The following is a 27208-nucleotide window of genomic DNA, read 5'->3' on the forward strand; positions in this document are numbered from 1 at the left end:
CATATTGGATTTTGAGCTCACCCTAATGATCTCATCTTAACTTGATTTCATCAGCAAAGATCTTACTTCTTTTTTTTTTTTTTTTTTTTTTTTGAGACAGAGCTTCACTCTTGTTGCCCAGGCTGGAGTGCAGTGGCACAATCTCAGCTCACCAGAACCTCTGCCTCCCAGGTTCAAGCGATTCTCCTGCCTCAGCCTCCCTAGTAGCTGGGATTACAGGCATGTGCCACCATGCCCAGCTAATTTTGTATTTTTAGTAGAGACAGGGTTTCTCCATGTTGATCAGGCTGGTCTCAAACTCCCAACCTCAGGTGATCTGCCCTCCTGGGCCTCCCAAAGTGCTGGGATGACAGGCATGACCCACCGTGCCCGGCCGATCTTACTTCTAAATAAGATCCCATTCACAGGTTCCAGGAGCCACAGCCTGGACAGATCTTTTGGGGGACAGAATTCAACCCACGACAACTTGCTTTGACAATTATTCCATTTGTTTTGTTTTCTCATCTTTTTAGTTGGAAAAAAAAAAAAAGTGTTTAGACTGAGAGTAAAGAAAGTACCAAAACCATCTAAAACGTACACTAGAGGAAAACAAGAAGTAGAAAACCTTGTTGACATCATGGAAGAGGCCCAGGGAGAGATGGGTACGAGATTGGTAGGAGGGAAATCTTTTCCTCCTCAGTAACATCTTCTGCTGATTTCTCTGTATCCACAGATGGGGCGTGATCTAATCTGACGGCAAATGCCTGTGTTCTCATGGCGGCTGCATGGAAAGATTTGAGTACAGATCCATACAGGAGAGACAGACAGGACTGTCTGAGGCAGAAAGAGAGACAGAAAGCTTGTCTCACGGTTGAACACTTCTCACTGTTGAAATGGCATCAGTAATACATCACAGAGCTGTGCAAGGCAGCCTGAAAGGAGAACCTCATACTTCATAGACACCCATTGTTGCTACATCCATCACTGGTGCCAAAGTTCTGTTCAGGATGAAGCTTCTAACAGACACCTCTCAAGGTGAACACTGCAGCCCCACCTTAAAGCATGAAGAGGACCCAAACATTGCCTACGGTCAATGTCAAAGCTGAGCTCTCCCACCCCCATCAGTGTGGTCCTCAGTAAAGCCCGGGAAACAATCTACAAAGTAGAGGCAGTCCAACCCTGTCCATAGAAACCTCCAGTCACTTATCGTGTGAACACCAAGAACAAGAAGCCACTGGAGATACATCTCTTTATTATTATGTCTTGTGTGCTTTGACAGTAGTTCCAGATCACAAGAAAAAGTTATTTCCTGACTAAAATGGCATCATAAATGGCTCCTGTTTTCTTAAACTGGAAGTCTCTGAAGCCAGCAGAGGAGAGGAGCATGTGGTAGTGGGTGGGGGTCCTCTCCTGCCCTTCTGTCTGCACAAGCATGTTCAGAGAGTAGAGCTGCGTGAGCAGAGGGCCCCGCCTGTCTTCATCCAGGAGGCTTTCAATTACCAGAATGCCACCACCTAGAAAGGGAGGGGCACAGTCCACATCACACACACAGACTGTGCCAAAGTCCCAGTGAACCATAAGGACAACCAGACTTCAGAGGACAGTCAGGGCACTGTCTCCATCACACACTCAGAGGCTGTACCCACGTCTTTATGGAATATCACAGAATAGACGGACCTCACAGAACAGACAGCAGGGACACTGTCCCCTTCACACACACACAGAGGCTGTACCCACATCCTCATGAACCACCAGATGGGTGGACCTCACAGGAGAACTGGGACACTGTGCCATCACACACTCAGAGGCTGTACCCACATCCTCATGAACCACCAGATGGGTGGACCTCACAGGAGAACTGGGACACTGTCTCCAACACAGACACAGAGGCTGTACCCACGTCCTCATGAACATCAGGATGAGTGGACCTCACAGGAGAACTGGGACACTGTCCCCATCTCACACACAGAGGCTGTACCCACGTCCTCATGAACCATCAGGATGAGTGGACCTCACAGGAGAACTGGGACACTGTCCCCATCTCACACACAGAGGCTGTGCCCACGTCCTCGTGAACCATCAGGATGAGTGGACCTCACAGGAGAGCTGGGACACTGTCCCCTTCACACACAGAGGCTGTACCCACGTCCTCGTGAACCATCAGGATGAGTGGACCTCACAGGAGAGCTGGAACACTGTCCCCATCTCACACACACAGGCTGTGCCCATGTCCTCATGAACCATCAGGATGAGTGGACCTCACAGGAGAACTGGGACACTGTCCCCAACACACACACAGAGGCTGTGTCCACATCCTCATGAACCATCAGGATGAGTGGACCTCACAGGAGAACTGGGACACTGTCCCCATCTCACACACAGAGGCTGTGCCCACGTCCTCGTGAACCATCAGGATGAGTGGACCTCACAGGAGAGCTGGAACACTGTCCCCATCTCACACACACAGGCTGTGCCCACATCCTCATGAACCATCAGGATGATTGGAGCTCACAGGAGAACTGGGACACTGTCTCCTTCACACACACACACAGAGGCTGTGTCCACATCCTCATGGACCATCAGGATGGGTGGACCTCACAGGAGAGCTGGGACACTGTCTCCTTCACACACACACACAAAGGCTGTGTCCACGTCCTCATGGACCATCAGGATGGGTGGACCTCACAGGAGAACTGGGACACTGTCCCCTTCACACACACAGAGGCTGTGCCCACATCTTCATGGACCATCAGGATAGGTGGACCTCAGAAGTCAGTGAGGCACTGTCCTCATGACACACACAAATACTAGCCTAATTCTGAAACAGTTTCACCAAAGTGAGGCCACTGAAGTTTCAGAGGACCTTTCACTTTTTCCATCTTTATGTGGTTTTATCAATAGAAGAGAAATTAGGACTCTATTTCTTGTACGTAGTTATCTAAAAGGAAAGCCTTTTGGCAGGATGTCTACACTTACCTGTGGGATGATTTCAGTGCCTGCCTTCTCAATGTGACTCGTGTAGTTCTGCCCCGAGTCACAAGCACAGCTGATATGCAAACCCTACAGCTTACCTGGCTTGCAAGTATGGTAGACCCTCTCCAGCAGGTGTGAACATTTTCCATCTGCCCAGTCATGGAGGATCCTGGCCAGGATGTACAGATCTGCTTCCGGAAGAGGGTCTTTAAAGAAATCCCCTGGAACACAGGGCAATAGGACAGGCACCCTGAGGTCAGCCTGCCATCCAATCCCATTTGACTAAACCTATTTCAGGTACAAAAGGTCACCGGGATGGGTCATACCTTTCCCAGGTCTTCCAGGCTAGTGACCTGCAGATCTAGCCTTGAAAAACAAAAAGGCTCAGGAGAAAGATAAGAAAATACTGAATGATATGTGTCTCCAACACACACACACAGAGGCTGTGCTCACGTCCTCATGAACCATCAGGATGGGTGGACCTCACAGGAGAGCTGGGACACTGTCCCCTTCACACACAGAGGCTGTGCTCACGTCCTCATGGACCATCAGGATGGGTGGACCTCACAGGAGAACTGGGACACTGTCCCCTTCACACACAGAGGCTGTGCTCACGTCCTCATGGACCATCAGGATACGTGGACCTCACAGGAGAGCTGGGACACTGTCCCCAACACACACACAGAGGCTGTGCTCACGTCCTCATGGACCATCAGGATGGGTGGACCTCACAGGAGAACTGGGACACTGTCTCCTTCACACACAGAGGCTGTGCTCACGTCCTCATGGACCATCAGGATGGGTGGACCTCACAGGAGAGCTGGGACACTGTCTCCTTCACACACAGAGGCTGTGCCCACATCCTCATGGACCATCAGGATGGGTGGACCTCACAGGAGAACTGGGACACTGTCCCCAACACACACACAGAGGCTGTGCTCACGTCCTCATGGACCATCAGGATGGGTGGACCTCACAGGAGAACTGGGACACTGTCCCCAACACACACACAGAGGCTGTGCCCACATCCTCATGAACCATCAGGATGGGTGGACCTCACAGGAGAACTGGGACACTGTCTCCTTCACACACAGAGGCTGTGCTCACGTCCTCATGGACCATCAGGATGAGTGGACCTCACAGGAGAACTGGGACACTGTCCCCTTCACACACACAGAGGCTGTGCTCACGTCCTCATGGACCATCAGGATGGGTGGACCTCACAGGAGAGCTGGGACACTGTCCCCAACACACACACAGAGGCTGTGCCCACATCCTCATGAACCATCAGGATGGGTGGACCTCACAGGAGAACTGGGACACTGTCTCCAACACACACACAGAGGCTGTGTCCACGTCCTCATGGACCATCAGGATGAGTGGACCTCACAGGAGAACTGGGACACTGTCCCCTTCACACACACAGAGGCTGTGTCCACATCCTCATGGACCATAAGCATGGGTGGACCTCACAGGAGAGCTGGGACACTGTCTCCTTCACACACAGAGGCTGTGCTCACGTCCTCATGGACCATCAGGATGGGTGGACCTCTCTCCTTCTCCTTTAAAAAATCATGTTACGATTTCTTTTTTGTTTTGTTGTTTTGTTTGAGATGGAGTTTTGCTCTTGTCGCCCAGGCTGGAGTGCAATGGCCCGATCTCAGCTCACCACCACCTCCACCTCCTGGGTTCAAGCGATTCTCTTGCCTCAACCTCCCAAGTAGCTGGGATTACAGACATGCACCACCACACCGGGCTAATTTTTGTATTTTTAGTCGAGACAGGATTTCTCCACGTTGCTGAGGCTGGTCTCTAACTCCCAACTTCAGGTGATCCGCCCGCCTCAGTCTCCCAAAGTGCTGGGATTACAGGTGTGAGCCACCATGCCTGGCCCGTGTTGTGATTTCTTTCTTTCTGATGTCTCCTGCAAAAGTACACCTGCTATTATGACTCAAAAGGCCCTGGGAATTCGGTCAGCACCTGCTATCTGATGAGTTGAACCGAACCTCCAGTCAAGACCCATTCCCAGATTTGGAGTAAACACCAAAGAGTCACCCTTTATCTTTTACGTGTGTGATGTCAAACACTCAAGTCTCGTCATACGTTTCCTGCAAAGTCATAAGGTGCCAAACTTGGGAGAGATCTTGGTGAGCTCTGTGCGGGAAAGAGTTAACTCAGGCCAGGTGCGGTGGCTCACGCCTGTCATCCCAGAACTTTGGGAGGCCGAGGCAGGCGGATCACAAGGTCAGGAGATCGAGACCATCCTGGCTAATACGGTGAAACCCTATCTACTAAAAATACAAAAATTAGCTGGGCGTGGTGGTGGGTGCCTATAATCTCAGCGACTTAGGAGGCTGAGGCAGAGAACTGCTTGAACCGGGAGGCAGAGGTTGCAGTGAGCTGAGACAGTGCCACTGCACTCCAGACTGGTCGACAGAGCGAGACTCCACTTCAAAAAATAAATAAATAAATAATTTTTTTTTTAAAAAAAAAGGCCGGACACGGTGGCTCACACCTATAATCCCAGCACTTTGGGAGCCTGAGGTGGGCAGATCACAAGGTCAGGAGATCGAGATCATCCTGGCTAACACGGTGAAACCCCGTCTCTACTAAAAATACAAAAAAATATTAGCCGGGCCTCGTGGCGGGCCGCTGTAGTCCCAGCTACTCGGGAGGCTGAGGCAGGAGAATCTCTTGAATCTGGGAGGTGGAGTTTGCAGTGAGCCAAAATCCCGCCACTGCACTCCAGCCTGGGCGACAAGAGCGAAACTCAGTCAAGAAAAAAGAGGGGGGGGGGGAGGAGGGGGGGGGGGGGGGGGGGGGGGGGGGGGGAGGGGGGGGGAGGGGAGGGAAGGGAAGGGAAGGAAAGGGAAGGGAAGGGAGAGAAAAGAAAAGAAAAAAGAAAAGAGAAAAAGAAGGAGGGAGGGAGGGAAGGAAGGAGGGAGGGAGGGAAGGAAGGAAGGAAAGAGACAGAGAGAAAGAAAGAAAGAAAGAAGAGAAAGAAAGGAAAGAAAGGAAAGGAAAGGAAGGAAGGAAGGAAGGAAGGAAGGAAGGAAGGAAGGAAGGAAGGAAGGAAGGAAGGAAGGAGAAACGATGTGACTATGTGTCACAGAAAGCAGGCAGTTTGCCTGGGGTCTCATGGTAAATGGAACTCACGTGCAGCTTCCAGATTCCAACCCTGGGTGCTTCCCATTAAACCATAAGGTATCCTAACAGTTGTTCAGGTTGCAAAACCATGAACAAAAAAATCATTTTCTCTCAGGTCCTATCCAACCAACAAGTGTTGCTACAAACTCTTTCATTTTTTTTATTTTTTTATTTTTGAGATAAGGTCTCGCTCTGTCGCCCAGGCTGGAGTGCAGTGGCACGATTATGGCTCACTGCAGCCTGCACCTGCCACGCTCAGGCGATCCTCCCATTTCGACCTCCGGAACAGCTGGGGCCACAGCTGTGCATGGCTACACCTGGCTAATTTTTTTTTTTTTTTGTAGAGACAGGGTCTCACCATGTTACCCAGGCTGATGGTAAACTTCTGAGCTCAAGTGAGCCACCCACCTCGGCCTCCTAAAGTGCTTGGATGACAAGCAGGGGTCACTGCCCTGGGCCTTACCTCTTTTTTTTTTTTTTTTTTTTTGAGACAGAGTCTCACACTGTCGCCCAGGCTGGAGTGCGGTGGCACCATCTGGGCTCACTGCAAGCTCCGCCTCCCAGGTTCACGCCATTCTCCTGCCTCAGCCTCCACAGTAGCTGGGACTACAGGTGCCTGCCACCTCGCCCGGCTAATTTTCTTTTTTAATTTTTAGCAGAGACGGGGTTTCTCCGTCTTAGCCAGGATGGTCTCGATCTCCTGACCTCGTGATCCACCCGCCTCGGCCTCCCAAAGTGCTGGGATGACAGGCGTGAGCCACCACAGTGGGCCTGGACCTTAACAATCTGAGAAAGTAGCATGAAAACAGGACAATGGACGCTGTAATAGGAAATCTTAAAGCCTTCTTCATCCAACTCAGGACCTTGGCATACGCTGATTGCTCCTAAAACAAGGCTTTATTTTTTTAAGATGTCCTGGATCTTGGCTCACTGCAACCTCCACCTCCCAGTTCAAGTGATTCTCCTACCTCAGCCTCAAGTAGCTGGGACTACGGGTGCACACCACCCTCCCCAGCTAATTTTTTGTATTTTTAGTAGAGACGGGGTTTCACTGTGTCAGCCAGGATGGTCTCGATCTCTTGACCTTGTGATCCGCCCGCCTCGGCCTCCCAAAGTGCTGGGATTACAGGCGTGAGCCACCGCGCCCGGCCAGCGTGCTGTTTCTTTCACATAAACCAGGTTCTTCTCATCCTTCAGGTCTCATCTCAGCCTCTCGTGACCAAGCTAGTTCGATTTGATGTTTTCTCCATGGAATACAACTCAGTCATAAAACGGAAAGAAATAATGCCTTCGCAGCAACTTGGATGGAGCTGGAGGCCACCGTTTTACATGAAGGAACTCAGGAATGAAAAAAAAATATTGGATGTTTTCACTTACAAGTGGGAGCTAAGATACGAAGATGCAAAGACATACAAATGAGACAAAGAATTTTGGGGACTCAGGGTGAAATGTGGGAGGTGGGTGAGGGATAAAAGACTCTCAAAAAAAAAAAAAAAAAAAAAAAAAAAGAAAAGAAAAAGAAAAAGAAAAGTCGGGCACGATGGTTCACGCCTGTCATCCCAGCACTTTGGGAGGCTGAGGCGGGCAGATCGGCCGAGGTCAGGAGTTTGAGACCGGCCTGTCCAACATGATGAAATCCCACCTGTACTAAAAAGTACAAAATTTAGTCAGGTGTGTGGTAGCAGGCACCGTCATCCCAGCTACTCAGGAGGCTGAGGCAGGAGAATTGCTTGAACTGGGGAGGTGGTGGGTGCAGAGAGCCGAGATGGTGCCACTATACTCCAGCTTGGGCGACAGATGCAAACTTTGTCTCAAAAATAAATAAATAAAATAAAATAATTTTTAAAAAACAGTACATATTGAGTACAGTGCACATGGCTCGGGGGATGGGTGTAACAAAATCTCAGAATTCACCACTAAAAAACTCACCTGGTTGGGCACGGTGGCTCACACCTGTCATCCCAGCACTTTGGGAGGCCGAGGTGGGTGGATCACCTGAGGCTGGGAGTTCAAGACCAGCCTGGCCAACATGGTGAAGCCCCGTTTGTACTAAAAATACAAAACTAGCCGGGCGTGGTGGGGGGCACCTGTAATCCCAGCTACTTGGGAGGCCGAGGCAGGAAAATCACTTGAAGCCGGGAGGTGGAGGTTGCAGTGAGCCGAGATTGCACCACTGAACTCCAGCCTGTAATCCCAGCAGTTCAGGAGGCCGAGGTGGGCAGATCACCTGAGGTCGGGAGTTCGAGACCAGCCTGGCCAACATGGGGAAACCCTGTCTCTACTAAAAGTTCAAAAATTAGCCGGGCGAGGTGGCGGGCGCCTGTCATCCCAGCTACTCGGGAGGCTGAGGCAGGAGAATCGCGTGAACCCGGGAGGTGGAGGTTGCAGTGAGCTGACATTGCACCACTGCACTCCAGCCTGGGGGACAGAGCAAGACTCTGTATCAAATAATAATAATGATAATAATAATTGTAAGAAAGCTGTATACCTACACACAGCTTTCCATCCATCATGAGTAACAGACAGTGTGGAGTTGAGGGTGTTGTTGGGAGCAAGAAGAAAACCACAACAGGCCAGGCGCGGTGGCTCACACCTGTCATCCCAGCACTTTGGGAGGCCGAGACGGGCGGATCACGAGGTCAGGAGATCGAGACCATCCTGGCTAACACGGTGAAACCCCGTCTCTACTAAAAATACAAAAAACTAGCCGGGCGAGGTGGCGGGCACCTGTAGTCCCAGCTACTCGGGAGGCTGAGGCAGGAGAATGGCGTGAACCCGGGAGGCGGAGCTTGCAGTGAGCTGAGATCCGGCCACTGCACTCCAGCCTGGGCGACAGAGCGAGACTCTGTCTCAAAAAAAAAAAAAAAAAAAAAAAAAATCGCATGACGTCTTCATCATCTCCCAGAAGCGTCCAGCCACACCCCGTGCTCGGAGAAACCATGAGACACGTCTCTGCTTCCCTGACAGACACCAACACACCTTCCTGGAGGTGAATGTCTTCCTCCTCCGGGAATGAGAAGTGCTGCTTTGCCGTCCGCACCACTTCTGGGACGTCGAAAACGGTCACCTTACATCCAGGATACAGAGACAGGCATTCCTTTGCCAGAGCTCCAGGGCCACCTGGAAGAGGACAAAACGTGTCTGGCCCCCAGAGATGAACCGGGAAGACGTCACTCGCCCTCCACGCACCGTGGACCCATGAAGGGTTCAAACCAGGAACTTGGGTCCTTCCACCGTGTCTGGTCTTCGACACCAGCCTGGCCAACGTGGCAAAACTCCGTGTCCATCAAAAAAATACAAAAATTAGCCTGCCGTGGTGGCGGACGCCTGTGATCCCAGCTACTCGGGAGGCTGAGGCAGGAGAATCGCTTGAACCCGGGAGGCGGAGGTTGCAGTGAGCTGAGATCACACCACTGCACTCCAGCCTGGGCGATAGAGCAAGATTACATCTAAAAAATAAAATAAAATATAGGGGCTGGGCACGGTGGCTCACGCCTGTCATCCCAGCAGTTTGGGAGGCCGAGGCAGGTCAATCACGAGGTCAAGAGATACAGAGCAGCCTGGCCAACATGGCAAAACCCCGTCTCTATTTAAAAATCCAAAAATTAGCCTGGCATAGTGGCGTGCACCTGTAATCCCAGCTACTTGGGAGGCTGGGGCGGGAGAATTGCTTGACCTGGGAGGCGGAGGTTTGCAGTGAGCTGAGATCGCACCACTGTACTCCAGCCTGGGCAATAGAGCAAGATTACATCTAAAAAAAAGATAAAATATAGGGGCCAGGCATTGTTGCTCACACCTGTCATCCCAGCATTTTCGGAGGCCAAGGCAGGTGGATCACGAGGTCAAGAGATACAGACTAGCCTGGCCAACATGGCAAAACCCCGTCTTTATTTAAAAAATCCAAAAATTAGCCTGGCATAGTGGCGGGCACCTGTAATCCCAGCTACTTGGGAAGCTGGGGCAGGAGAATTGCTTGACCTGGGAGGCGGAGGTTGCAACGAACCGAGATCGTACCACTGTACTCCAGCCTGGGCAATAGAGCAAGATTACATCTTAAAAAAAGATAAAATAGAAATAAAAGAAAAGCGTGCTTGCGGCGGAGATGTTTGCTGACTCTAGGAAGTGCCCAGTGCCGGGAGGAATGATTCCTCCAAGACCAGAAATCCCCTACATGTCAAAGCATCAGAATGCAGAAAATAAAAGCCATTGTTAGGCCGGGCGCGGCGGCTCACACCTGTCATCCCAGCACTTTGGGAGGCCGAGGCGGGCACAGCTCATGAGGTCAAGAGATCGAGACCAACATGGTGAAACCCTGTCTCTACTAAAAATACAAAAAATTAGCCGGGTGGGGGAGCTTGCACCTGTAGTCCCAGCTACTCTGGAGGCTGAGGTGGGAGAATTGCTTGAACCTGGGAAGCGGAGGTTGCAGTGAGCTGAGATCGTCCCACTGCACTCCAGCCTGGGTGACAGAGTGAGACTCCATCTCAAAAAAAAAAAAAAGACATTGCTAACACGCTCCCTACAGAGAACAGGAGACACGGCTGTGAGGTATTGGGGGTTGGGGGGGTACCTACCACCAAGGTCGCACATAAGTGGGAACCCCGAAAGGTCAAAGGCGGTGAGCACGCTTCTCCCGTTGACGCTCCAGACCTCCTGCAGAGCTTGCATGAACTGCAGCCGCTCACCCTCAGACCTGGCGTGCAAAGCCACGCTCGTGAAGACGGTGAAGATCCGGGCAAGCGTCCAGAGCAAGGGCGTACATAACCCCCTGCTGAGAACAGAGCTGTACCCCACAGGTGCACCTGAGGGCTTCGTATGTGTGAAATGGAACACGGAGTCATTTGGGATGGGGGAACCAAAGACAAAGAGGTCGGCCACCAAAGGGTACGCAGCTCTGGGAAACCCGGGGTCGAGTCAGAACGCATCATTGTTCTCTGGATGGGAAGGGATTTCCCCGCTCGATGGGAAGGGATTTCTATCCGAAGAGGAGTTTAGATGTTTTCTAAGGGGAAAGTCGATAATATGTCCCCCCACCCACAGAGCTCAGCTCCAGAGGACAAATCCAGGAAGGGGGGGGGGTCCACATATCCTGGGGCAGGGGCCCCAGAAGGTGGGAATTCAGGTGGTGGGGGAAGAGGCTAGAGAAAAGGCAGGAACTAGTAAGGGAGGGAGGTGAGATGGAGCCAAGGACAGCTGGACACGGAGGCGGACAGAGCTCATGTGTTGCAAGCTCCCTCTCTCCTCCTGTCCTCTTTAAAGAGCCTGCTGCGGGGGTTTGCCTCAGAGTAATGAGGGCTGCAAAACTGCCTCTTAGGTACCGGAGTCACTATTCACGTGATGACCACACTAAAAGCCCAGGTTCCACACCGCAACACGTAAGCATGGAAGAGACGGGGACTTGTGCCCACTAAACAGATACATATATACACATATACGTACACATGTATACATATATTCACATATATATGAAGAAAGGAAGGAAGAAGGAGAAAAAGAAAAAAGGAAAGAAGAAAGGAAAGGAGAGAAAGAAAGAAAGAGAGAGAAAGAAAGAAAAGAAAAAAGAAAGGAAATGAGGAAGGAAGGAGGGAAGGAAGGAAGGAAGGAAGGAAAAGAAAGAAATGGGTGAGGGAGGGAGGAAAGGAGAGAGGGTGGGTGGGAGGGAAGGAAGGAAGGACTAAGGGAAGGGGGGAAGGAAGGAAGTGAGGGAGGGAAGTAGAGAGGGTGGGAGGGAGGGAAGGGAGGAAGGAAGGAGACAGGGAGGGAGGAAGGGAGAAAGGAAAGAAGGTAGGAAGGAAAAAAAAGAAACAAGGAAAAGAAAGAAAGAAAGAAAGAAAGAAAGAGAAAGAAAGACTGAAAGGAGAAGAGAGGAGGAAAAAAGGAGGGGAAATATGGGGCATGAAAACGGAAGACGAGAGAAAGGAGAAGATGGGAGAGGAGAAGGAGAGAGGCAGGCGAAGGGAGGCGACGGGAGAGGTAGAAATGAAAAGAGAGGAGAGAAGGGAAGAGAAAGAAAGGAGGAAAGAGAGGAGAAAGGAAGAGGAAAAGAAGAGAAAGAGGATGAAAGGGGATGGGAGGGAAAAGGAGAGGAGAGGAAAGAAGAGAGTGAAGAAGAGAGAAGGGAGAGGAGACAAGAGAGGGAAGATGGGAGAGAGGAGGGGGGAGGTGGAGAGAAAAAGAGAGGAGAGAAGGAAAAGGAGAGAAAGAGAGGAGGACAGAAGAGGAAGAGAGGGAACAGGATGGAAGGAGAGGAGAGGGGAGGGGAATAGAGGGGAGAGGAGGGGAGGAGGGGAGAGGCTGGGGGGCAGGCAAACCCCTCAGGCATCCCCTTGTCCTTCATACGCTTCTCTACTCCATGCCTCAGCTGGAACACTGGACCGGCCCATCAATCCACCTCCACCTTGGAATTCCAGGTAAGAGCTTCAGGCAAAGGCCAAAGCTGTGTCCACGTCCACAAAGCAAAGTGAAGAACTGGGGTCTCCCCTGGCCTCACCTTCACCTCTGACCAAATCAAAAACTGGGCCTCTATTTTCTTTCTTTCTTTCTTTTTGAGATGGAGTTTCACTCTTGTTGCCCAGGCTGGAGTGCAATGGCGTGATCTCAGCTCACTGCAACCTCCACCTCCCAGGTTCAAGCGGTTCTCCTGCCTCAGCCTCCCGAGTAGCTGGGATTACAGGTGCACACCACCACACCCGGTTAACTTTTGTATTTTTAGTAGAGACAAGGTTTCACCGTGTTGGCCAGGCTGGTCTCGAACTCCTGACCTCAGGTGATCCGCCCACCTCGGCCTCCCAAAGTGCTGGGATGACAGACGTGAGCCACCGCGCCTGGCCGGTGCCTCCATGTTCTACATAAACACTGAGTTTGTGAGTAGTCCTTTGGAAGGAAGGGTCAAGTTGCACCCACTCAACAACTGGATCCATTCGAACATCAGAATCTGGGATGGTAGTGGGGGTGGGGGGTGTTATTTTAAATTAAATGGTGACTTCCTCCTGGGTTATCCCGTTTGAGTACATTGATTGGGTCTCCTAAGTCCTTTAGAAATAAACACAATCTTATCTGAGTTGTTGGTTTCAAAGTGATGGGTGTTACCTGTAGATGGCTGTAAAAAGGTCTTCAGCGGGAACGCCAAATGTCTGCAGGTACTGGTTCTTTCCTTCTCTAAGAAAAGAGAGGGAAGGCTGCTGTTTAACTACCTCATGTCATCTCATCATCTCATCTCACCTCATCATCTTATCTCATCATCTCATCTCACCTCATCATCTCATCTCATCATCTCATCTCATCTCATCATCTCATCTCATCATCTCATCTCATCATCTCATCTCATCTCATCATCTCATCTCATCATCTCATCTCATCTCATCATCTCATCTCACCTCATCATCTTATCTCATCATCTCATCTCATCTCATCATCTCATCTCATCTCATCATCTCATCTCATCTCATCTCATCATCTCATCTCATCTCATCTCATCATCTCATCTCATCATCTCACCTCATCATCATCTCATCATCTCATCTCATCTCATCATCTCATCTCATCTCATCATCTCATCTCATCTCATCTCATCATCTCATCTCATCATCTCATCTCATCTCATCATCTCATCTCATCATCATCTCATCTCATCTCATCTCATCATCTCATCTCATCATCTCATCCTCATCATCTCATCATCTCATCTCATCTCATCATCTCATCATCTCATCTCATCATCTCATCTCATCTCATCATCATCATCTCATCTCATCTCATCTCATCATCTCATCTCATCTCATCTCATCATCTCATCTCATCTCATCTCATCTCATCATCTCATCTCATCTCATCTCATCATCTCATCTCATCTCATCTCATCATCTCATCTCACCTCATCATCTCATCTCATCTCATCATTTCATCTCATCTCATCATCTCATCTCATCATCTCATCTCATCTCATCATCTCATCTCATCTCATCATTTCATCTCATCATCTCATCTCATCTCATCTCATCATCTCATCTCATCATCTCATCTCATCTCATCTCATCATCTCACCTCATCTCATCATCTCATCTCATCTCATCTCATCATCTCATCTCATCATCTCACCTCATCATCTCATCATCTCATCTCATCTCATCATCTCATCTCATCTCATCATCTCATCTCATCTCATCATCATCATCATCTCATCTCATCTCATCTCATCTCATCTCATCTCATCTCATCTCATCATCACCTCACCTCACCTCATCTCATCATCTCATCTCATCTCATCTCATCTCATCATCTCATCTCATCTCATCATCTCATCATCTCATCTCACCTCACCTCACCTCACCTCATCTCATCATCTCATCTCATCTCATCATCTCATCTCATCTCATCATCTCATCTCATCTCATCTCATCTCATCATCTCTCATCTCATCATCTCATCTCATCTCATCTCATCATCTCATCTCATCTCATCTCATCATCTCATCTCGCCTCATCATCTCATCTCGCCTCATCATCTCATCATTTCATCTCATCTCATCATCTCATCTCATCATCTCATCTCATCTCATCTCATCTCATCTCATCATCTCACCTCATCTCATCATCTCATCTCATCTCATCATCTCATCTCATCTCATCATCTCATATCATCTCATCTCATCATATCTCATCACATCTGATCTCATGTCATCTCATCATCTCATCTCATCATCTCATCTCATCTCATCATCTCATCTCATCATCTCATCTCATCATCTCATCTCATCATCTCATCTCATCATCTCATCTCATCATCTCATCTCATCATCTCATCTCATCTCATCTCATCTCATCTCATCTCATCATCTCATCTCATCTCATCATCTCATCTCATCATCTCATCTCATCTCATCATCTCATCTCATCTCATCATCTCATCTCATCATCTCATCTCATCATCTCATCTCATCTCATCATCTCATCTCATCATCTCATCTCATCATCTCATCTCATCATCTCATCATCATCATCTCATCATCATCATCTCATCTCATCTCATCTCATCTCATCTCATCATCTCATCTCATCATCTCATCTCATCATCTCAACTCATCTCATCATCTCATCTCATCATCATCATCATCATCATCTCATCTCATCATCTCATCATCTCATCTCATCATCCATCTCACCTCATCTCATCTCATCTTCTCACCTCATCTCATCATCTCATCATCTCATCTCATCATCTCATCTCATCATCTCACCTCATCATCTCACCTCACATCACCTCACCTCACCATACCATCTCATCTCATCTCATCATCTCATCTCATCTCACCATCTCATCTCATCTCATCTCATCTCATCTCATCTCATCTCATCATCTCATCTCATCTCATCTCATCTCATCTCATCTCATCATCTCATCTCATCTCATCTCATCTCATCTCATCTCATCATCTCATCTCATCTCATCTCATCTCATCTCATCTCATCTCAGTCGCCCAGGCTGGAGTGCAACGGCACGATCTCGGCTCACTGCAACCTCTGCCTCCAAGGTTCATGCTATTCTCCTGCCTCAGCCTCCCGAGTAGCTGGGACTACAGGCGCCCGCCACCGCGCCCAGCTAATTTTTGTATTTTTAGTAGAGACGGGGTTTCACCATGTTGGTCAGGCTGGTCTTGAACTCCTGACCTCTTGATCTGCCCGCGTTGGCCTCCCAAAGTGCTGGGATTACAGGTGTGAGCCACCGTGCCCGGCCTTATCTTATTTTATGAGATGGAGTCTCGCTCTGTCGCCCAGGCTGGAATTCTATGGCACTATCTTGGCTCACTGCAATCTCCGACTCCTGGGTTCAAGCGATTCTCCCGCCTCAGCCTCCTGAGTAGCTGGGACTATAGGCACCCGCCACCACACCTGGCTAATTTTTTGTATTTTTAGTAGAGATGGAAGTTTCACTGTGTTGGCCAGGCTGGTCTCGAACTCCTGACCTCAAGTGATCTGCCCACCTCGGCCTCCCAAAGTGCTGGGATGACAGGCGTGAGCCACCGCACCCGGCCACACCAGGTGATTTCTACCGTCTGCTCTGGGTAAGCAACTCTAGCAATGATATGTTTGGTTCTGCAAGAAATCTGCCATTTCAGGCTGGGTGAGGTGAGATGGTGCCACTGCACTCCAGACTGGTCGACAGAGCGAGACTCCATTCAAAAAATAAATAAATAAATATATATATATATATATATATATATATATATTTTTTTTTTTTTTTTTTTTTTTTAAAAAGGCTGAGTGCGGTGTCTCATGCCTATAATCCCAGCACTTTGGGAGGCTGAGGTGGGCAGATCACCGGAGGTCAGGAGATTGAGACCATCCTGGCTAACATGGCGAAACCCCGTCTCTAGCTGGACGTGGTGGCAGGTGTCTGTAGTCCCAGCTACTCGGGAGGCTGAGGCAGGAGAATGGCTTGAACCCAGGAGGCGGAGGTTGCAGTGAGCCAAGACTGTACCACTGCACTCCAGCCTGGGTGACAGAGCGAGACTCCGTCTCAAAAAAAAAAAAAGAAACTTTCCCTTTCACCTCCTCCAATGCCCCTTCACCAGCCCCCCGGGGGTACCACCTGGATGCAGTCCCCACCTCACAGCATCTGCCAGGTGGCCCCAGCACCCGTAACTGGTCCTGCCCATGTACTTTAGCAGGTTGCATTGTGAGGTCGGGCTGACCCTGGTCAGGTAGGCGCTGGACAGCTCTGTGTTTTGATAGAAAGCTGAAACACACAAAAAAGAACAGGGAGAAAGCAGTGAGATTCCGAGTCCCTGCTGGCGGACGCTCCCCAGCTCACCAACGTGGTGATTTCCACATGATTCCTGCCTGGGAGCGCCAACACCCGCACAGCTGGGGCGTTCTGTGGAAGGCACAAAGGTGACCTGGGGCAGCTGGCACCCCCGTCAGGTTCGGTTTAGACAAATCCCATCAAGAGTTTTGGGTGGAGGAAGTACAAATGCAGTTGAACCACGAGAGAAAACACACATTACATTTCCCAGAGTGTCTAAAATAACATATTGAGGCTGGGCACGGTGGTTCACGCCGGTCATCCTAGCACTTTGGGAGGCCGAGGCAGGTGGATCACCTGAGGTCAGGAGTTCGAGACCAGCCTGGCCAACAGGGCGAAATCCTGTCTCTACTAAAAATACAAAAACTAGCCTGGCCAGGTGGCGGGTGCCTGTAATCTCAGCTACTGGGGAGGCTGAGGCAGGAGAATCGCTTGAACCCGGGAGGCAGAGGTTGCAGTGAGCCGAGATTGCACCGCTGCAGTCCAGCCTGGGCAACAGAGCGAGACTCTGTCTCAAAAACAGAGCGAGAGGGCCGGGCATGGTGGCTCACTCCTGTAATCCCAGCACTTTGGGAGGTCGAGGCAGGTGGATCACCTGAGATCAGGAGTTTGACACTAGCCTGGCCAACATGCTGATACCCCGTCTCTACTAAAAATACAAAAATTAGCCAGGTGTCGCGGCTCACGCCTGTAGTCCCAGTTACTCAGGAGGCTGAGGCAGGAGAATCGCTTGAACCCGGGGAGGCGGAGGTTACAGGGAGCCAAGATCTCACCATTGTACTCCAGCCTGGGGACAGAGTGAAACTCCGTCTCAAAAAAAAAAAAAAAGAAAGAAAGAAACCCCATCATTCGCATAACATCTCTGGCTGTTTTGTGTGTGTGTGTATGGTTTTGTTTTTTGTTTTGTTTTGTTTTGACACAGGACCAATCCTCCTGCCTCAGCCTCCTGAGTAGCTGGGACCACAGGCGTGTACCACGACTCCCTGTTCATTTTTGTATTATTATTATTATTATTATTATTATTATTTTGAGATGCAGTCTTGCTCAGTTACCCAGGCTCACCGCAACCTCTGCCTCTCAGGTTCAAGCAATTCTTCTGTCTCAGCTTTCCGAATAGCTGGGACCACAGGTGTATACCACCTCTCCCAGTTAATTTTTCTGTCTTTCTTAGAAATGGGGTCTTGCGACGTGGCCCAGGCTGCTCTCGAACTCCTGGGCTCAAGGAATCCCCCAGCCTGGGCCTCGCACTCTGGCAGCTTTGACGTCCCCAGGGCAGACCTCGGTAGCTACGACACAAACCACATGAACCCCCAAACCTGCAAATACAGACGGAATCTCGCTCTGTCACCCAGGCTGGAGTGCAGGGGTGCGATCTCGGCTCACTGCAACCTCTGCCTCCCGGGTTCACGCCGTTCTCCTGCCTCAGCCTCCCCAGTAGCTGAGAAGACAGGCGCCCGTCACCACGCCCGGCTAATGTTTTGTATTTTTTTAGTAGAAATGGGGTTTCGCGGTGTTAGCCGGGATGGAGACGGTCTGGCTTTGTACAAAACACATGGGCTGCAGAGGGTGGCCCGCTTAAAATGCCTCCTTCAAAACACAAATGTCCTCACCTTTTCCTGCCCTCGTCTCCACTTTCAACAGCTTCAGGGACACGCAGGTGTCCAGCAGGAGCTCTGTCCCGTGGGAGCTGGCCTCCACACCTGCAGCCACTGCTGCCACGTCCAGGGGCCCTGGGGCCTCGGCGAGAAGGTCGAACACCCCCAGCTCGCAAGCGGCGAAGAGAACCTCGGAGGAGGATCAGAAATAAAAGGTCAGCACTCAGCCTGACCCTGGGAACCCATGGCCACAGAAACACCCCATAGGACGCCAGGCTGGGGAGGAACACATTGTTTTATTTACATTTTTATTCATTTCTTTCTTTCTTTCTTTTTTTGAGACAGTCAAATGAGGTTGCACCACTATGGAAAACAGGCATTTTTATTTATTTATTTATTTATTTATGTTAATTTATGTATGTATTTTGAGATGACGTCCCACTACATCGCCCAGGCTGGAGTGCAGTGGCACCATCTCGGCTCACCGTAACCTCCGCCTCCCGGGTTCAAGCGATTCTCCTGCCTCAGTCTCCCGAGTAGCTGGAACTACAGGCCTATCCCACCATCCCCGGCTAATTTTTATATTTTTAGTAAAGACGGGGTTTCACCATGTTAGCCAGGCCGGTCTGGACCTCCTGACCTCAAGTGACCCGCCCTCCTCAGCCTCCCAAAGTGCTGGGATGACAGGCATGAGCCACCACGCATGGTCCTCTCTCTCTCTTTTTGAGACAGTCTTGCTCTGTCGTCCAGGCTGGAGGACGGTGGCGCGATCTCAGCTCACTATAACCTCAGCCTCCTGGGTTCAAGTGATTCTCCTGCCTCCCCGTCCTGAGTAGATGGGATTACAGGCGCCCACCACCACACCCAGCTAAGTTTTCCATTTTTAGTAGAGACGGGGTTTCTCCATGTTGGCCAGGCTGGTCTTGAACTCCTGACCTCAAGTGATCCACCCGCCTCAGCCTCCCAAAGTGCTGGGATGACAGCCATGAGCCACTGCGCCCAGCAGCTCTTGTTCTAATAACTTTGTATTAACTAATTTTTTCTGTTAAGGGTAGAGAAAGTATTATTCTATTAAGGTTGGATTAATAATAATTAATAATTAATTAATAATAATTCTATTAAGATTGTGTTAACTTGTTTCGTTAAGTTTTTATGGTTGTTATTCTGTGAATTATATTAAGGTTGTCTTAGCTCCTGTTTTATTTGTATTAATTAATTACTCTATTAAGGGTGTGTTAGGTTATTCTGTTAAGGTTTTATGAGCTCTTGTTCTTATGAAGCTTGTATTAAGATGTATTCTATTCAGGTGGTATTACCTTTTTTGTTAAGCTGTTATTAATTCCTGTTTGCTTAAGATTGCATTGACTGCTTGTTACAGTAAGTCTGCATCAAGTTTATTCTACTAAGCTTGTATTAGCGCCTTTTCTATTAAAGCTAGATCAGGCCGGGCGCGATGGCTCACACCTGTCATCCCAGCACTTTGGGAGGCCGAGGCAGGCAGATCACTTGAGGTCAGGAGTTCGAGACCAGCCTGGCCAACACAGGAAAACCTTGTCTCTACTAAAAATACAAAAAGTAGCCAGGCGTGGTGCATGCCTGTAATCCCACCTGTTCAGAAGGCTGAGAATGGCGTGAACCCAGGAGGCGGAGGTTGCAGTGAGCTGAGATCGCACCACTGCACTCCAGCCTGGGCGACAGAGCGAGACTCGGTCTTTAAAAAAACAAAAAAGCTATATGAATTCTTGTTCTTTAATGTTGTATTAACCTTTTAAAACTAGCATTGTGTTCTGTTTTATTCATTAAAGTTGTATTCATTCCTGTTGGGGATGGGTGAATTAATTGTTCTTTTAAGGGTATATTAAATGTTATGTTCTTACGTCTATGTTCACTCTTGTTCTATGAAAGTTGCATTAACTAATTGTTTCTGTTAAGGGTGTACTAAGCTTGATCTTTTTTTTTCTGCTCCCAAAAAGTTTTATTATTATTATTATTATACTTTAAGTTCTGGGATACATGTACAGAACATGCAGGTTTGTTACACTGGTATACATGTGCCATGGCAGTCTGCTGTAGGTATACACCTGCCATGGTGGTCTGCTGTAGGTATACACCTGCCATGGTGGTCTGCTGTAGGTATACACCTGCCATGGTGCTCTGCTGTAGGTATACACCTGCCATGGTGGTCTGCTGTAGGTATACACCTGCCATGGTGGTCTGCTGTAGGTGTACACCTGCCATGGTGGTCTGCTGTAGGTACACACCTGCCATGGTGGTCTGCTGTAGGTATACACCTGCCATGGTGGTCTGCTGTAGGTATACACCTGCCATGGTGGTCTGCTGTGAATATACACCTGCCATGGTGGTTTGCTGTGGTATACACCTGCCATGGTGATCTGCTGTGGGTACACATGTGCCATGGTGGTCTGCTGTGGGCCATGGTGGTCTGCTACACGTGCCATGGTGGTCTGCTGTAGGTATACACCTGCCATGGTGGTCTGCTGTAGGTATACATGTGCCATGGTGGTGTGCTGTAGGTACACACCTGCCATGGTGGTCTGCTGTGGGTATACACGTGCCATGGTGGTCTGCTGTAGGTATACACGTGCCATGGTGGTCTGCTGTGGGTACACCTGCCATGGTGAGGTATACACATGCCATGTGGGCTGTATATACACCTGCCATGGTGGTCTGCTGTGGGTATACACCTGCCATGGTGGTCTGCTGTAGGTATACACGTGCCATGGTGGTCTGCTGTAGGTATACACCTGCCATGGTGGTCTGCTGTAGGTATACACGTGCCATGGTGGTCTGCTGTGGGTACACACCTGCCATGGTGGTCTGCTGTGGGTATACACGTGCCATGGTGGTCTGCTGTAGGTGTACATCTGCCATGGTGGTCTGCTGTAGGTGTACACCTGCCATGGTGGTCTGCTGTGGGTATACACCTGCCATGGTGGTGTGCTGTAGGTATACACATGCCATGGTGGTCTGCTGTAGGTATACACGTGCCATGGTGGTCTGCTGTGGGTATACACCTGCCATGGTGGTCTGCTGTGGGTATACACGTGCCATGGTGGTCTGCTGTGGGTACACACCTGCCATGGTGCTCTGCTGTAGGTATACACCTGCCATGGTGGTCTGCTGTGGGTATACATGTGCCATGGTGGTTTGCTGTAGGTATACACCTGCCATGGTGGTCTGCTGTGAGTATACACGTGCCATGGTGGTCTGCTGTGGGTATACACCTGCCATGGTGGTTTGCTGCACCCATCAACCTGTCACTTACATTAGGTATTTCTCCTAATGCTATCCCTCCCGTAGGCCCCACTTTTTTTTTATTTTTTGAGGATACTGGGTCTGGGTCTGTCTGCCAGGCTGGAGTGCTATGGTGTGATCTCGGCTCACTGCAACCTCCGCCTCCCAGGGTTCAAGAGATTCTCCTGCCTCAGCCTCCTGAGTAGCTGGTACTACAGGCACCTGCCACCATGCCCAGGTAATTTTTGTATTTTTAGTAGAGATGGGGTTTCACCATATTGGCCAGGCTGGTCTCGAACTCCTGACCTTGTGATCCGCCCGCCTCGGCCTCCCAAAGTGCTGGGATGACACGCGTGAGCCACCGCGCCCGGCCAAGGGGATACTCAATGTTATCTTCTTATGTCTGTGTTCACTGTTGGTCTATGAAAGTTGCATTAGCTAATTGTTTCTGTTAAGGGTGCACTAAGTTTGATCCTCTTAAGGTGGTATTAACTCTGCCTTAACTCTGGTTCTGTTCAACTGCTGACAGCTCCCATGACATGGTATCATGTGCCCTAAAGTGATTGTTCTTCCAAGATTTCGGACCCAGCAAACCCCCTGTGAACCAGCGACAGGCTTCGAATGAGCAGTCAGTAGCCCCAGCAGGCTGGGTCAAAGGAGGCAAAGGGAGCAGGTGACTGTTGTCTGGGACAGTAACAAAAACCCACCTCTACTAAAAAATAGAAAAATTAGCCAGACGTGGTGGCGCGTGCATGTCATCCCAGCACTTTGAGAGGCCAAGGCGGGCGGATCACGAGGTCAGGAGATGGAGACCAGCCTGGCTAACACGGTGAAACCCCGTTTCTACTAAAAATACAAAAAATGAGCCGGCATACAAAAAATTAGCCGATCGCGGTGGCGGCGCCTGTAGTCCCAGCTACTCGGGAGGCTGAGGCAGGAGAATAGCGTGAACCCGGGAGGCGGAGCTTGCGGTGAGCCGAGATCGCGCCACCACACTCCAGCCTGGGGGACAGAGCGAGACTCCGTCTCAAAATAAAAAAAAAAATAAAAATAAAAATAGAAAAATTAGCCAGACGTGGTGGCGTGTGCCTGTCATCCTAGCACTTTGAGAGGCCAAGGTGGGCGGATCACCTGAGGTCAGGAGATCAAGACCATCCTGGCTAACACGGTGAAACCCCGTCTCTACCAAAAATACAAAAAATGAGCCAGGCGTGGTGGTGGGCGCCTGTAATCCCAGCTACTTGGGAGGCTGAGGCAGGAGAACTGCTTGAACCTGGGAGACAGAGCTTGCAGAGAGCTGAGATTGTGCCATGGCACTCCAGCCTGGGCAACAACAGTGAAACTCCATATCAGAAAAGTAAATAAAAATAAAAAATAAATTAGCTGGGCTTGGTGGCAGGCACCTGTAATCCCAGGTACTCAGGAGGCTGAGGCAGGAGAATGGCTTGGACCCGGGAGGCTGCTCCACGTATGGGTGGCTGGGGAATAGGTATTTCCAACCCTTGGGGGACTAGGGATAAAATTCAGGGGCTCTACAAACAAGAAACGAGAAGAGATTTCACTCTGATTTTCACTACCTCTTCCTAAGATGGGCTATTCCCGCCAACCATGAGCGTACTTCAAGCCACAGCTGTGATACAAGAGCCTGAGGGAGCCACTGGGTGCAGTGGCTCACACCTGTCATCCTAGCACTTTGGAGGCCGAGGTGGATCAACTGAGGAGTTGGGAGTTCGAGACCAGCCTGACCGACCTGGAGAATCCCCGTCTGTACTAAAAATACAAAATTATCCGGGCATGGTGGTGGCAGGTGCCTGTCATCCCAGCTACTAGGGAGGTTGAGGCAGCAGAATCGCTTAAACCTGGGAGGCGGAGGTTGCGGTGAGCCAAGATCGTGCCCCCGCACTCCAGCCCGAGCAACTAGAGTGGAACTCTGAAAAAAAAAAAACAATAACAAAAAACCAAAAAATCCTGTGGCTTGCTGACAGAGAACCCACAGATATTTTCATGTCACATGAGAGCTGTTGCGGACGTCTCAAAATACCACCAGCACATGACCCCCTTGCACAATGCTGCTGGTTTTTCTGTTTTTGTTTTGAGACAGAGTCTCACTGTGTCGTCCAGGCTGGAGCGCAGTGGCAGGATCTCGGCTCACTGCAACCTCCGCCTCCCGGGTTCAAGGGAGTCTCCTGCCTCAGCCTCCTGAGCAGCTGGGATGACAGGCACCTGCCACCATGCCTGGCTAATTTTTGTATTTCTAGTAGAGACGGGGTTTCACCGTGTTAGCCAGGATGGTCTCAAACTCCTGACCTCAGGTGATCCTCCCGCCTCAGCCTCCCTAAGTGCCGGGATGACAGGCGTGAGCCACCGCGCCCGGCCAAGATCTGCTGGTTTCAGTATCCTCATCGCCACCACCTGCAGCCATCATCTTGGTGTTGCTGTCACGAAGCAGTGGAGTTTTGTGTTGTCAAAACTGCAGTTTTACTCAAGAAAAAAAAACAACGGCGATTGCATGAGAGAAGCCCATTCCCTCAGCCCATGAAGTCAGCCACAGACGCTTTCATTCCAATCGCCTCTTTAGATCTTTGGAAACTGCAGTTGTTCAACATCTGGGCTCACCTCATCAAGACCACTGTACTGTTTAATACCGTTACCCAACGCACTGAACACCCATTCGTGGAGGAAGCTTTAAAAAAAATAAACGTATCCCGGCCGGGCGCAGCGGCTCACGCCTGTCGTCCTAGCACTTTGGGAGGCCGAGGCCGGCAGATCCCTTGAGGTCAGGAGTTCAAGACCAGCCTGGTCAACATAGTGAAACCCCCCCCACCTCTACTAAAAAATAGAAAAATTAGGCCGGGCGCGGCAGCTCACGCCTGTAATCCCAGCACTTTGGGAGGCCGAGACGGGCGGATCACGAGGTCAGGAGATCGAGACCATCCTGGCTAACACGGTGAAACCCCATCTCTACTAAAAGTTACAAAAAATTAGCCGGGCGAGGTGGCGGGCGCCTGTAGTCCCAGCTCCTCGGGAGGCTGAGGCAGGAGAATGGCGTGAACCCGGGAGGCGGAGGTTGCAGTGAGCTGAGATTGTGCCACTGGGCTCCAGCCTGGGCGACAGAGCAAGACTCAGTCTCAAAAAAAAAAACCCAAAAAAAAATAGAAAACTTAGTTGGACGTGATGGCACGTGCCTGTAATCCTAGCACTTTGGGAGGCCGAGGCGGGTGGATCACCTGAGGTCAGGAGTTTGAGACCAGCCTGGTCAACATGGTGAAACCCCCCCTCCACCAAAAATAGAAAAAATTAGCTGGGCGTGGTGGCAGGTGCCTGTAATCCCAGCTACTCGGGAGGCTGAGGCAGAACTGCTTGAACCCGGGAGGTGGAGGTGGCAGTGAGCTGAGATCATACCACTGCATTCCAGCCTGGGCAACAAGAGTGAAACTCCATATCAGAAAAATAAATAAATAAATAATTAAATAAAAATTAAAAATAAAATAATTAGCCGGGCTTGGTGGCGGGCGCCTGTAATCCCAGCTACTCGGGAGGCTGAGGCAGGAGAATGGCTGGAACCCGGGAGGCAGAGGCTGCAGTGAGCCGAGATCACACCACTGCACTCCAGCCTGGGAGACAGAGCAAGACTCTGTCTCAAAATAAAAAAAATAATAAAGAATAAATAAAAAAATAAATCTCTGACTTATCTGTATGTTTGCATTAAAGTAAAATTCATAAAATTCACCATTAACCATTCTTGTTTTGTGTGTGTGTGTGTGGTTTTCTTGTTTCTGTTTTTTCTTTCTTTTTTTTTTTTTTTTGAGACAGAGTCTCGCTCTGTTGCCCAGGCTGGAGTGCAGTGGCGCGATCTCGGCTCACTGCAACCTCCGCCTCCCGGGTTCACGCCATTCTCCTGCCTCAGCCTCCCGAGTAGCTGGGATTACAGTCATGCACCACCAAGCCCAGCTAATTTGTGTATTTTCAGTAGAGACGGGGTTTCACCATATTGGCCAGGCTGGTCTCGAACTCCTGACCTCGTGATCTGCCCGCCTCAGCCTCCCAAAATGCTGAGATGACAGGCGTGAGGCACCGCGCCCGGCCCAATGTACTCACATATATTGATTGACGTCTCATGTCTGCCTAAAATGTCTAAAACGAAGCTGCCCCCGGACCACCTTGGGCACACATCCTCAGGACCTCCTGAGGCTATGTTGCAGGTGCACGTTTTTCCCGGTGGGAAATAAACCTCCTGAAACGATGGAGACTCATCATTTTTCTCGATCGACACCCCCCACAGTGGAACGTGAGTGTGATGAACGGAAGTCTACTCCCCTGCTTGTCCCACAGAGCGTATCCTACCTGGGACACCATGAAGCCGTTGGTGTACTCATTGAGGAGCCGATAGCCGTCGTCCCCTGAGGAACCCATGTCGTCTCCAATCCAGCCGCGGCGTCCGGAGCCTCTGGAGCGTTTGCTTCTAGGAGCACGGAGCCTGCTGGCAAGGTGGGAAAGAGGGACCTGCTCACGGCTGCTGTCTGAATCTCCCTGCTGGCTGCCCAGTACTCAAACAAAGACAGATCACTCTAGAAACTCGCATTAACCTTATTAGGGGATCACAAAGCGTGTCGGAATTCCCTGGCTTTCTGCACGGGCCCTTCCGCAGCCCTAAAATAGTCTGCCTGAGGCCTCCCCTGAGCCTTGGAGTCATCAGCTGTAGAACTGATCCCAGACCAATACGCTCACCCCTCATTAGCACTAAACAAATCGTCTCACTGGGTGGCTCAAAAAACAGTTCTGTCACACTTCTGGAGGCTGGAAGTTCAACATCAAGATGCCAGCAGGCCAGCCTGGGCAACATACTGAGACCCTTTTTGTTGTTGTTGAGATGGAGTCTCGCTCTGTCACCAGGCTGGAGTGCAATGGCACAATCTCAGCTCACTGCAACCTCTGCCTCCCAGGTTCAAGTGATTCTCCTGCCTCAGCCTCCCAAGTAGCTAAAATTACAGGCACCTGCCACCATGCCTGGTTAAATTTTTGTATTCTTACTAGAGATGGGGTTTCACCATGTGGGTCAGGCTGGTCTCGAACTCCTGACCTCGTGATCCACCCGCCTCAGCCTCCCAAAGTGCTGGGATGACAGGCGTGAGCCACTGCACCTGGCCTCCGAGTGATTTTAGAGGGAAGAATATAAACACAGCCTTGCCCGGGTGCGGTGGCTTTCCAGCAATTTGGGGCAGATCACCTGAGGTCAGGAGTTTGAGACCAGCCTGGCTAACATGGTGAAATCCCGTCTCTACTAAAAATACAAAAATTAGCTGGGCCTGGTGGCTCAAGTCTGTCATCCCAGCCCTTTAGGAGGCTGAGGCGGGTGGATCACTTGAGGTCAGGAGTTCAAGACCAGCCTGGCCAACATAGTGAAACCCCATCTCTACTAAAAATACAAAAATTAGGCGGGCATGGTGGCTCACGCCTGT

At 50.2% G+C, this 27208-nt stretch overlaps 1 protein-coding gene across 3 annotated transcripts; it reads right to left on the reverse strand.

Moving 5' to 3' along the window:
* Positions 1-1214: 1214 nt before the first annotated feature.
* ASMT (acetylserotonin O-methyltransferase) lies at positions 1215-26229 on the reverse strand. 3 transcript variants are annotated; one of them, XM_050777779.1, is made up of 8 exons: positions 26094-26162; positions 18510-18684; positions 16704-16833; positions 13189-13257; positions 10674-10792; positions 9079-9219; positions 3051-3173; positions 1215-1493 (listed from the first exon to the last, which is right to left on the reverse strand). In XM_050777779.1, the coding sequence occupies exons 1-8, from the start codon at positions 26160-26162 to the stop codon at positions 1282-1284; spliced, it is 1038 nt and encodes a 345-aa protein (XP_050633736.1). In that variant the 3' UTR covers positions 1215-1281. The 3 variants fall into 3 exon arrangements, with proteins under 3 accessions (XP_050633736.1, XP_050633735.1, XP_050633737.1); XM_050777778.1 differs by having other exon boundaries at positions 9079-9240; positions 10614-10792; XM_050777780.1 differs by lacking the exon at positions 9079-9219 and having other exon boundaries at positions 26094-26229.
* Between the last annotated feature and the right edge of the window lie 979 nt (positions 26230-27208).

The sequence above is a fragment of the Macaca thibetana genome, chromosome Y, assembly GCF_024542745.1.
Source record: "Macaca thibetana thibetana isolate TM-01 chromosome Y, ASM2454274v1, whole genome shotgun sequence".
Lineage (NCBI taxonomy): Eukaryota > Metazoa > Chordata > Mammalia > Primates > Cercopithecidae > Macaca > Macaca thibetana.

Coding starts and splice junctions, on each gene's coding strand:
- ASMT (XM_050777778.1), bottom strand. CDS start 26,162: ATGGGTTCCTCAGGGGACGACGGCTATCGGCTCCTCAATGAGTACACC. Junction 13,258..16,703: donor CACCTGGCAGATGCTGTGAG/GTGGGGACTGCA, acceptor CTCTTTTCTTAG/AGAAGGAAAGAACCAGTACC. Junction 1,494..3,050: donor CTACCATACTTGCAAGCCAG/GTAAGCTGTAGG, acceptor CTCCCTTTCTAG/GTGGTGGCATTCTGGTAATT.